At 36.9% G+C, this 12,893-nt stretch overlaps 2 protein-coding genes across 2 annotated transcripts in view; one reads left to right on the top strand and one right to left on the bottom strand.

Annotated features, from left to right (window-relative positions):
- Positions 1–12,893, top strand: part of LOC146634286 (NLR family CARD domain-containing protein 3-like) — a 612,463-nt gene that overhangs the window by 36,406 nt on the left and 563,164 nt on the right. The gene's annotated exons all lie outside the window — the stretch shown is intronic.
- Positions 262–12,486, bottom strand: LOC146634299 (uncharacterized). The gene is made up of 5 exons (XM_085350419.1): positions 12,123–12,486; positions 9,949–10,077; positions 9,545–9,740; positions 1,377–1,492; positions 262–825 (listed from the first exon to the last, which is right to left on the bottom strand). The coding sequence occupies exons 1-5, from the start codon at positions 12,451–12,453 to the stop codon at positions 545–547; spliced, it is 1,053 nt and encodes a 350-aa protein (XP_085206545.1). The 5' UTR covers positions 12,454–12,486; the 3' UTR covers positions 262–544.

The following is a 12,893-nucleotide window of genomic DNA, read 5'->3' as shown; positions in this document are numbered from 1 at the left end:
AGAGAGAGCAAAATACAAATTAGTTTATAATTTATTTTATGTACATTTTGTGTAAAAAAAAAAAAACTTTACAAGTGCTGCTGCTGATAGCAGCAGTGACTCAAGAGAGAGCAAAATACAAATTAGTTTATAATTTATTTTATGTACATTTTGTTAAAAAAAAATTCAATACCTTTTTGCACATTTTATTTATGTTCAGTAGCTCTTTCTAGCTCAAGCAAATCCACAAACTAATAAAATGATTTATTATTTTGTATAAGGTTGTCTGTTGACTGTTGTATATAAAACCCATTCAATATAGTTGTTGTTACCTCAGGGGAGGCGGAAAAAAAATAGAGTACCGGCACCTCTTTTGGGCCACTTAAAGCACTGCCTTTTACAATATTGGGTGCTGATCACAGAGCAGAAGTGATTGAATGACTTTGCATGTTTTGACACGTGGAAAAGGTTTTCATTGTTTTAGTGCATTTTACATAGGTGAGTCTATGAAAAATGCCTTAACTTCACCCTGTTATTGTTATCTTGTATGTATGTTTGCTGTTCCTCACATTTGAGTGACCAAAAAACCACTGAAGGTTGTTTGGCTTTCGGATGCCCAAACATGTGAGTTTGCACCCATGCGCACGTACACTTTGTCCCCTTGCTGCAGCTGCAGGAACACCGCATTGCCTCCATTATCAGCTACATCGCTGTGTGTCACGTGATCATTTGTCATCACCATCACTTCACTGTTTTTATGGAGAAACAGGCGTTGTGTATGACTTCCTTCAGTATGATAGAAGAGGGTAAAGTAATAAACACCTGCAACGGGTGCTGTAAAGACACCTGAAGAGTAGAAGAGCAGTGGTCACATTAAAAATAATCCGAAAACTCAAATTCATTTGTGCACTATTTTATTTCATTCTGTTGTCCTTCAACCAAATAAATAGCAAACTGTCTGCTTTTTAAACTGCTTTGTAAAATTTTATAAACTGATTACATGTGTTATTTTGCTTTGTGTAAAAAAACCCCAAAAATGCTGAATTACTGAATATACAAGGACAGAGAGACTCAAGAGCAGCTTCTATCCCCAAGCCATCCGGGCCCTAAACACACACACACCCGCCCTCTCATATCATCTATATTTGACTGAGACAGGACTCTCTTCCAGACACTCTAAACCCAGGCATAATTTACATTTCAAACTCCTTTAATTTTAAATATGTTTATATTGTCTATTCTGTAAAATAGTCAGATGTCTATTCTTATTAATGTACAGAATTCACCTGCTTGCTGCTACTACTGCACATTCACCCAATGTATATACCAGTTATATAATGTCCCCCCCTCCAAATAAAGAACCTTGAACCTTGAATACAGAAGACTGTAACTCTTACCTGTTACTGGACTGTAGCCATTGTCAATATTGGTAATTACTCCTTTGTAGACTAGGATTGTGTCTGTGTTGAAAGGTCCAGTATGTCCACTGCACTGAATATTATCTTGGTTGCTTCTGTGGAAAATAAATCATAAAAAATATAATACATTTGTGTAAAGTAAATCTATGATTGTCTCCTCACCAAAATATGTATTTCATCTTATGTCTCCTGCAGTTTTGTGAATTATGACTCGTCAAAAAAAGACAGAGTATCTTGGTATTTCAGTATTTGATCTCTGAGTTTTTGCCTTATGGCATCAAACTCTTTTAGGATGTTAGCAAAAAGACATATATACACGCCCCTGCTCTGCGGGGCGTGTATATATGTCCCATACTTATGTGTTGTACTGAGTGAATCGACTGAAAGGGAACGAACAGTTATGTCTATAACTTCTGTTCCCTGAAGGAGAGGAACGAGGTACAACACAAGGTGGCCCCACTGAGCAGTTTGGCTCGGTGAAGAGCGGCTATCGAACTGAGGGATGACTGTGATGACAGCGGCTATATGTGTGAATCGACTGAAAGGGAACCATGGTTTGCCTGGTTTACAACTTTCACATTAGCAAAACCCAGTCAAATACACATATGAAAAAAGCATTTGTAAATTACTGGGTGTGTGTTGGTCACTCACATGTGAGAAACGATGAAAAACTGTATGTTTGCTTTATATCATTATATCACATTTTAGTCTTTTTTATAATCTTTAGTTTTGTTTTTGTTGTTTAGGATTAGTACTTCCTGAGACAAATGGGGAAGTCCACTCCAGTCTTCCACAGGAGCTGCTAATCCAGTTCTACACTGTGGTCATTGAGTCTGTCCTGTACTCCTCCATCACAGTCTGGTATGGAGCAGCCACCAAAAAGGACAGGAGCAGAGTGAAGCAGACTGTACGGGAAGCAGAGAAGATCATTGGCGCCCCCCTGCCCTCCATCCAGGACCTGCACCTCTAAGAACCAGGAAATGGGCAGGAAAATCATCACAGACCCCTCACATCCTGGACACAGACTTTTTGACCTGCTGCTCTCTGGCAGACGGTACAGAAGCCTGCAGACCAGGACCACCTGACATAGGAACAGCTTCTTTCCCCTCACCATCTCCCTCCTAAACAGTTGAACTGTCACACACACACTCTATATATATATATATATATATATATATATATATATATATATATATATATATATATATATATATATATATATATATGAATGAGAGAGAGAGAGAGAGAGAGAGAGAGAGAGAGAGAAATACAAATACAAATGTGTGTGTGTGTGTACATTGTTTACATATTGTTGTGATTTACATTGCTGTGCTTGAGAGTCACCACCTACCGGAACCAAATTCCTTGTATGTGTTTGCGCATATACATGGCCAATAAACAAGATTCTGATTCTGTTTGTTTTTGTGATTCTTTGTCATATGTAAAGAACTGCCTCTGTGTTGTACTCTTTCAGTACAACACCTTGTACGATCCCTTCTGCTTGAAGATAGGTTGAAAAATGTGAGACCACAACCATAGATACCAAAGATGTTAATCAGCAGAATATATAATTTGATTTAATTTAATTTAATTTATTTAGGACACTGCATGTTAATGAACATAAATGTAAAAAAATTACATGAATGTAAACATACCAGATTATAGCCAAGGGCTAATTTCCATCTGTTGTCCATAAAACATAAAAAATAGACATAATAATTCATAAGAAATTCATAATTCATTCATAATAAAAACTCCATCAACAAACTCACACATACACACAGTTCTATTACCAAATAAAACATTACAACTATACAACTTATACATGATCACACACTTGATTTGTCCATAACCAATTTTTAACCTGTGCCTTAAACAAGGTGAATGCAGAGCATTCTCTAATGAATTGAGGAAGACTGTTCCACCAATGGCCGCCCTGGACAGAGAGGACGTTCTGCCCAAATGCTGTCTGTCTGTGGGGTATAAACAAGTCTCCTTGGGTTGTAGCTCGAGTGGTCTTGTCTGAGCTTTCTTTATGCCTAATGAACTCCTTTAGTGGTGGTGGAGCAAGGGAGTGTAAGACTTTATATATTAAACACACTCTTTTAAGTTCCTCTAAGTTATTGAAGTTCAGTGTTTTTTTAACACATGACAGTGGTGGTGGGAAGTCGGTTTTTTGTCAAGTAGTTTTAAACTTCTTTTATAAATGTTTTCAATAGTTTTAAGTGTTGTTGGACAAGTAAGTGACCAGGACGTCAAACAATAGTCTTTATGAGAGATGATCATTGACTAAAAATACGTTTTTGCAACATTCATGTTTAAATTACTACGTATATAATTAAAATTTCGATTATTAAATTTAAGTCCTTGGGACACTTTACTTATGTGACTCTTGAAGGATAATGTTGGGTCTATAATGACCCCAAGATATTTAAATTCTGGAGCTAATTCAAACTCTACTACATCCAGGAATATGTTTGACTGCTTCAAGTTTAAGGGGCGTTTTGAAAAATACATGCAGACAGTTTTTGAGGTGTTCAACATTAGGCATGAGTCCTCCAGCCAGCTATGCATCAATGCTACAGCAGCTGTAAGATCTTTTGCCACCTGCTGGACACTATTTGCTTGCGTATATATAACTGCATCATCCGCATACATCTGAGCAAATATATTTGGACAGACTTCAGGTAAGTTATTGATAAAAAGAGAGAACAATAATCCTTGAGGAACCCCTGTATCACAGTCTAAATATGGAGATTTAACCCCGTCCAACACCACACACTGTTTCCTGTGTGAGAGATATGAGGCAAACTACTGAAGAGCCTGACTAGAGATATTAAACTGAGTCAATCTGGACAACAATATCTGATGGTTTACGGAGTCGAAAGCCTTCTTCAGATCTAAAAATAAAGCTCCAACACAGGGACTCTTGTCCAGCAAGCTCTTCAAGTTCTCCACTAACATACACAGGACAGTATCTGTGGAGTGATGTGCCCGAAAACCAAACTGCAATGGATGTAATGAGGGTTGGGTGTTTTCAAGGTGAGCAGTGAGGAGTTTAACCACCCACTTCTCAGCTATTTTAGATATGACTGGGAGTATGTGATAATTAGCCATGTCAGTCTTCACACCTGCTTTGAAAATTGGTGTAACTGCAGCAATTTTCCAATCTGTTGGAACAATGGAGTGTTTGAAAGACATATTCAAAACATGAGTTGTTGGACGTACAAGAAAATCCATATGTTCCTTTAGGAAATTTGTGCCACAATTTTCTCCAGCTAAACAAAAACAAAACTGAGGTAATAGTCTTTGGCGCCAAAGAAAAACGATTACAGGTCACCAGAGAACTTCAATCTATACATCTAAAAACCACAAACCAGGCGAGAAATTTGGGTGTAGTGATGGATGCAGACCTAAACTTAGAAAAACACATTAAGACAATAACAAAGTCAGCTTACTATCACCTCAAGAATATATCAAGGATAAAAGATCTGATGTCTCAACAGGACCTGGAAAAACTAGTCCATGCATTCATCTTTAGTAGGCTTGATTACTGTAACAGCATCTTTACAGGTCTACCTAAAAAATCAGTCAGACAACTACAGCTCATTCAGAACTCTGCTGCTCGAGTCCTCACTAAGACCAAAAAAGTGGACCACATCAGTCCAGCTCTGAGGTTCTTACACTGGCTGCCTGTCCGTCAGAGGATAGACTTTAAAGTTCTGATGCTGGCCTATAAAGCTCTGAATGGTTTAGGACCAAAATACATCAATGACCTCCTGACCCAGTATGAACCATCCAGATCCCTCAGGTCATCTGGATCCGGTCTTTTATCAGTTCCCAGAGTCAGAACCAGACACGGAGAAGCTGCATTCAGCTTTTATGCTCCTTATATCTGGAACAAACTCCCAGAAATCCTCAGATCAGCTGAAACACTCAGTTTATTTAAATCCAGGTTGAAGACTCACCTATTCTCAGCTGCATTTGAATAAAGCACCAAATCCACACTTTAAGCTTAAATTTCAAAACTTACATTTAACTACTGATTTTATCTACTGTTCTGATTTTATCTGTTTTGATTTTATATACTGTTTTGTTTGTTTGTTTGTTTGTTTGTTTGTTTGTTTGTTTGTTTGTTTGTTTGTTTGTTTGTTTGTTTGTTTGTTTGTTTGTTTGTTTGTTTGTTTGTTTGTTTGTTAATTAGTTAGTTAGGTTATTTGCTTGTTTTAATCAATTTTAAATCATGCTTTTTATTTGTTCTTGTTTCTAATGTCTCTGTAAAGCACTTTGAATCACCTTGTTGTTGAATTGTGCTATACAAATAAACTTGCCTTGCCTTGCCTTGCCTTAATACCATATACATCAAGTGCTTTTGATTGTTTTAAACCTGTAATTAGTTTAGCAACTTCAGTGTCTGAAATATGAGTGATGATTCACATTATCAGAGCATACAACTGAGTCAAAGCTCTGACTGATCTCCTTAACAGATGAGATAAAGAAAGTGTTTAAGTTACTGGCAATAGATAGAGGCTCTCTAACAATAGAGTTATTTACATATAGTTCAATTGTATTTTTGTTTTTGTTTGAATGACAGCCATGTAATTTATTTAGGTGTTGCCAGATAATTTTACCATTACCTTTGGCTCTTTCAATTATATTTATAAAAAAAATTGCTTTGGCCTGTCTCAAACTTCTTGTTACTTTGTTCCACATTGAAGTAAATCTCTGACTATCCAGAGTTAGACCTGTTTTCAGGAACTGTTTTAGTAATTGATCTCTTGCTTTCATTAGATTCTTGCACTCTTTGTTTAACCAGGGCAGATTAGATGTTGTCTTTATTTTCTGTCGACCTCTAATGGAGTATGTTGATATAATATCCTTGGCAATGTCAGTGAAGTGACTGCTACAGAATTGTGGATCATCACTACACAATAAAGGCTCCCAGTTAATTGATGCTAATGCTTCTGCTACATTTAACACAAGACCATAGTTATATTTCATTATGCCAGTAGATGGTGTTCTTGCTGTGGAACTACCAGATAGACTCTAGCTATAGGCTCTGCGCATGCGCAGCTCAGAAATAAATGAGCTCCGGCCTGAGCAAGACGCGAACTTCGGTGTCCTCTCTATTAATCCACAGGTACTGACAAACAAACTTTTATGTTACCGAACTTTTTCTGAATGTCATGTAAGTTGAGTAACAACTGTTCGGCCATATTTTGAGATGATTGTGATGATGTTGTTTTGCGGTATTTTGTTGTAATGAGTATTAGTGTATCATCGGCATAATGCTATTACACTACATAGCACTATAAGTATATGCTATGACAGTAGCAACCTGCGGCTTCAGAAAATGTGTTGTAGTGTTTGTTTTAGTGTTAGCCAAGCAGCTAATAAAGGCTCCCAGTTAATTGATGCTAATGCTTCTGCTACATTTTGTCGCTGACTTCTTGGTATAAATTCATAAAAGGATCTCCTATTAGATGAACTATGAAAGTCATTCTTAACCTATGATTTTATAAGTTTTCTAGAGAATAATATAAAATTGTGGTCTGAAATACCAGTGATAAAATTGTAAAATTTAATAATTCGCTCGGGCTTATTACTAAAAACCAGATCTATTTTAGTTTAAGATTGTTTTGTTATTCTTGTGGGTTGTTCAATGTGTTGAGTAAAGTTTAAAGTCTCCATTATGTCCTTGAGTGTTTTTCTGTTTTCACAGTCCCAGTTGACATTAAAATCTCCCATTACAATTATTTCATTAGACTTATTATTTATAGTATTATATTTAAGCACAGACAGCAGAGCAACACAGAGATGGACAGGAAGCAGCAGCAGGAGGAAAAGAGCTGGGGGTGTCCACTGGTCCCCTAATATATAGGGACCAGTATCCCCGCCCCTTGCTGCTGGGTAACTTTCCCACGCACCCAAACACAGCTGCAGGGGTCAGGTACAGGCCAGGGTACGCTCAGGGCTCTTGCTGAGGGCCCTGCCCAAAGGGACACCCTTAGGTTAACCCTTTGCTTTGCCTTCTGACAATAGGTCACAACATAGTCAAAGGTCACACATTAATCCTAATTATTAAATCTTACATAGCAATTGGCACAATCTTATAACTACATCAGTGTAGGTTCAAAGTATGTGTGTGTGTGTGTGTGTGTGTGTGTGTGTGTGTGTGTGTGTGTGTGTGTGTGTGTGTGTGTGTGTGTGTGTGTGTGTGTGTGATTATATCGTATGATATTTTATCGTGATGTGTTCAGGATCTCTGTTACAATGTTACTGTTTTGGTTGTGCTGCATGAAAGACGTTGAGTGTGTATTGGAGGAGGTTAGTTACCAGAGCTGGAGAGTGAGTTATTCAGGCGAACTCTCAACAGCATTAACTGTCCTGTTACTGTAAAACCTTAATAAACCTCGGTGAAGCAAAATGTCTTGTGCATAAGACTCTACGTGAAAGTTAAAATATATATGTTCAGTGCACATAGATATATAGTGTATATAGTTACATAATTATACATATCAAACAAAAATCCACCACACTTTGAGTACTGTCACTCTGACGACATCTGACAACATCTTGGACAGGCTCACGGCTGTCGTGAACAGCCATGAGCCTACGAACAGCCGATCCGATCAGCTGTTCGTAACACTTCCTACGTTGGAATAGACACCAGCACGAACTATCGTATGTCCAACATTACCTGTTTATTTTGATGCATATGCTGGTTTTTTTGCAAATTTGCATTGTTACATTTATTTTCATTTTTCTGCAGTATATAAAAATTGGTGTATTTCAAAAATAAAACTATGAAGACACTTAAAATAAATTTCCCATGGTGGGAAACTATTTTGTGCAACTTTTTGTATTTACAGTTTTGAGCGATAAGCCTCTTAAATTTCTCTAACTAGAAATATATGTAAAAAAAATAAACAAAACAAAAATGATTTTCTATTTTTTTGTAGTTTATTGTACTTTTTTGCAATTTATTTAATTACTATGCACTTAATGCATACATATTATTAAAATTTGGGCTATAATGGTTGTATTGATGTATAGCAACTTGAAATGCTCCCAAAAATGGCACTACAGCATGTAAAAATATAATATAAGCTCTGGCGGACTTGGTTCTATGGTAGGTCTTAAAGGGTTAAACAAAAAAACAAACAAAAACACATTCTTCTGAAAATGGTCAGGTACAAAGATTGGACTGAAAATGAGTGGAAAAAATAGTCAATATCCAGTATCCAAAGTTCTGGATTTTTTTTAACTATTGTTTAAGACCACTAATAAAAATACAAGACAGGAAGCAGAATAAAGAAACAAAGAAATAATAGATATTGGATGTCTCAAGACTTTTACATCGTACAGCAAATCCAAGAATTGGTAGTGGTATTTCTGAGATCTCTCTACCATGCTGTCAGACCAAGAAACCTGAAAAAAATTATAACAAACATACTACACATTTAGAGGAAGTGTGACTTCTCAGCTAAAGATACTCATATTTCATGTTTCTTCATAGCAGAAATCTGTATTTGTGTAAACTGTTGTGATGCTACACTGCAGCCAGCTCTGAGGCTCATTAGAAACATGTTTGTCACTGAATTCCAATCAATTAAAACTCTTGTGCCATTTATACACAGTACACAGAAAAAAAACAGAAGAGGTCAGTATCACATTTGGACCTGCTAACCAAACACAGACAAAACACACAGAGGGAGTGTGACTTATTCCCTAAAGATACCATCTCATATATTTACACAGCACACGTTTTGATACCAACATCAAGAACAGCTGCTGCTCTCTTTTTTCACCCTGACTGTGACAAAGACAGTGATTATCATACTTACTGAGTCTCCTTACAATCTTCATTTATACAAATAACATTTGCAGTATTGCTGATCACTATTTGCTGATCACAGAGCTGAAGTGATTGAATGACTTTGCATGTTTTGACACGTGGAAAAGGTTTTCATTGTTTTAGTGCATTTTACATAGGTGAGTCTATGAAAAATGCCTTAACTTCACCCTGTTATTGTTATCTTGTATGTATGTTTGCTGTTCCTCACATTTGAGTGACCAAAAAACCACTGAAGGTTGTTTGGCTTTCTGATGCCCAAACATGTGAGTTTGCACCCATGCGCACGTACACTTTGTCCCCTTGCTGCAGCTGCAGGAACACCGCATTGCCTCCATTATCAGCTACATCGCTGTGTGTCACGTGATCATTTGTCATCACCATCACTTCACTGTTTTTATGGAGAAACAGGCGTTGTGTATGACTTCCTTCAGTATGATAGAAGAGGGTAAAGTAATAAACACCTGCAACGGGTGCTGTAAAGACACCTGAAGAGTAGAAGAGCAGTGGTCACATTAAAAATAATCTGAAAACTCAAACTGGAGATCATTTGTGCAGTATTGTATTTCCTTTTTATTGTCCTTCAACCAAATAATTATGTCACAACTGTCTGCTTTTTAAACTGCTTTGTAAAATTTAATAAACTGATTATATGCGTTATTTTGCTTTGTGTAAAAAGTGCTGCATAACTCTTACCTGTTACTGGACTGTAGGCATTGCCAATATTGGTAATTACTCCTTTGTAGACTAGGATTGTGTCTGTGTTGAAAGGTCCAGTATGTCCACTGCCTCTTAACGTTGTACTGAATATTATCTTGGTTGCTTCTGTGGAAAACAAATCATAAAAAATATAATACATTTGTGTAAAGTAAATCTATGATTGTCTCCTCACCAAAATATGTATTTCATCTTATGTCTCCTGCAGTTTTGTGAATTATGACTCGTCAAAAAAAGACAGAGTATCTTGGTATTTTAGTATTTGATCTCTGAGTTTTTGCCTTATGGCATCAAACTCTTTTAGGATGTTAGGACAACTACTTTCTGCCATACCATCACCCTGAGCCAAACACAAGAAAAAAAAAACCCCCAAAAAACAAGCTCTGTAAATCAGCGGTCCCCAACCCCCGGGCCTCGGACCGGTACCGGTCCGTGAGTCGTTTGGTACCGGGCCGCGAGAGTTGAGGCTTAGGTGTGAAATGTATGGTTTTCAGGGTTTTTATCGGTTTTCAGCGTTATTTTGTTATCGTTTTTATCGTTTACTCGGTTTTCCTGGGTCTTTTCACGTGTGTTATGAATAAATCTTCTTTTTTTCGGTACCAGTACTAGTTTTATTTTGTTGTATTTATCCGCGACACCTTAAAGGCCGGTCCGTGAAAATATTGTCGGGCATAAACCGGTCCGTGGCGCAAAAAAGGTTGGAGACCGCTGCTGTAAATAACACAAGGCTGTTGGTCATTGTTATTAAAAGTTGCAATAGTTAAAATACCATATCAATAATATCCTTCAACACACTTGTAATTTCATTAAACCTAACTAGTCCATTCACTGATACCTTCTAATCAGTCATACCTGTGAATTCTTGGTAGGGACTAATATCTCATTCTTCTATATAGTAACTGTGTGTCTGTTTTAACCTGCTAGGACCCGGCGTCCACATATGTGGACATCACATTTTTGGGTTATTTAGACCAAAATACTCAATTTTGCTCTACAAGGGCCTGATATCCTCTTACGAGGACATTATACTGCTACTGTTCTATCAAAATTTTAAACGAATATCCTCATATGTGGCGCTTATTTTTCTTAAAAACAAAAATAAGGTAAAAAAAAAAATCTGGTAATTCTTTGTTTTTACATTCATGATCACATATGCCCAAATATCAAAGAGAAATTAAAAATGTATGCCATGGAAGAGTTCGGGTCTTAGGAGGTTAAAGAACCTAAGTGTCCACCTGTTCAATCTCCCAGTCCTAATATTACATTGATTATATCTGGTCTTTCTCAAAAAACAACTTTTCTTGAAACCATTTTCAAAAGATTTCAGTTGCACAGTTCAGTTTCTCATGACAACCAGCTCTCTTATGACGTGACACATCAGAAAGGCATGACTGGTCAAGACACAGAGCAGTCAAATTCATCTCACTTGATCTTAAAAATCAGATCAGATTTTTAAAATTAAATTTTATTGTTTATTGGCAAGGTAGAAGTACAAAAAATGTACTGACAGCTGCAAAGACAGCATCCTGTGTATATACATAAAATCCAACTTAATTTCATTGGTTCATTTTGAAGTACCTTTGTATAGTACTGGGTAAGTACACACAATAATAAATCTGAAACAGACAAAGAAAAAAAATCATTTTCTGATCATCAGAACTTAACTGTGCTGGAGAAAGTTTGAGATTCTTTAAAGTGGTTTAAACTTGCAGCTTTGGACCTCAGGAGAGTATTTTGAGAAAGCAATGCAAATGTAGAGCGGGACACAGAATAACTGCTGTAAATAAACAAAACTAAAAGCCTTGAGACAAAGCTCATTTCTTTGCATTTTACTTCTAAAGAGCTAGACTTTCAAATCGTATTACTTGGGCAGTAGTTTTCCAGGTTTTGTAAAGATCTTTCAGGGATTTTCTTTGGGCATTGACTGCTTTTTCATTCATTGTCAGTCCAGTCCTTTCCCCTGTCCACTGATGGAGATGCAGTTCAAAATTGTACCTTTAATACTCTCTGACAGTAAACACATTTACATGCAGCTTCTGTCTTTTCACATTATTCCTTGATGATTACATAAGGTTCAGTCAAACTGAGGATTCAACCAAAAACAATTATGAAAAAAGTGTTTAGATTAATCAATAAAATTGCCCTTCATGTACCTTTGTGTTGCAGTTCCAAAATCTGGTTTTCACTCTCCTTCAGCCTGTTTGCAGTGTGGTTCAGCTTTGTCTCACTGTCCTTAAGCCTAGATTCAATGTCTTTCAGCTGGGTTACAGTCTCCTTTAGGCTCATTTCAGTGTCCTTCAGCCTGGCTTCACTTTCCTTCAGCTTAGCTTCCATACAGTTCACTTTTTCCATTATGACCCCAAAGTCTACCAGGAATTTGCACATGTCAGGATTGCATGACTTTGTTTCAGTAGCATTGTTATGACTGTGAGCTAAACTCCAGCCACAGAACAGCACTATATAGCATAAAATGTCAAAATCCATCTTTCAAGTTGATTCAGTGTCACACACCCTGCAGAGATCTGATTAATGTGATTGATCTACCTGCTTTTATGGTATAATTCACATGTTAACTATGAACAGACTAATAAACTTTTTTTTAAAAAATATTTTATCCAGCTGTTATCAGTCTGTACTAGTTAAACTCAACAGAAGAGTATTGAGGAAATAGTAATACATTTACTAGGAAACAGTCTCAGTGTAGTTGCCATTGTCTAAGCTCAAACTCTAGTATATATTGAATACATCTATATCTATATCTATATCTATATATGTGTTTGAACCTGAGACTACACACCTTTAAAGTGGAAGTCAAAAGTTGGATTCCCACCCAGTATCCAGTAAGGGTCCTGGTAGACCCCCTGAAATGGCTACGTCTGCAGCCTGTCCGCAGCTTGGACACAAGCATTTTACTACATGTTGTT

The sequence above is a fragment of the Diplotaxodon limnothrissa genome, linkage group LG3 (assembly GCF_057381915.1).
Source record: "Diplotaxodon limnothrissa isolate DT_005_m linkage group LG3, D_limnothrissa_male_GT1.1, whole genome shotgun sequence".
Classification (NCBI taxonomy): Eukaryota; Metazoa; Chordata; class Actinopteri; order Cichliformes; family Cichlidae; genus Diplotaxodon; species Diplotaxodon limnothrissa.
Note: the sequence above shows the minus strand (reverse complement) of the source record. Positions and strands in the feature narration are given on the sequence as shown.

Bases quoted from the DNA above. Each gene is read 5' to 3' on its own strand.
- LOC146634299 (XM_085350419.1), bottom strand. From the start codon at position 12,453: ATGGATTTTGACATTTTATGCTATATAGTGCTGTTCTGTGGCTGGAGT. The intron at 1,493-9,544 runs GTACGTGCGCAT...TATTTTCCACAG, and splicing joins CTGCAGCAAGGGGACAAAGT to AAGCAACCAAGATAATATTC. The intron at 826-1,376 runs GTAAGAGTTACA...TCTACTCTTCAG, and splicing joins TGGCTACAGTCCAGTAACAG to GTGTCTTTACAGCACCCGTT.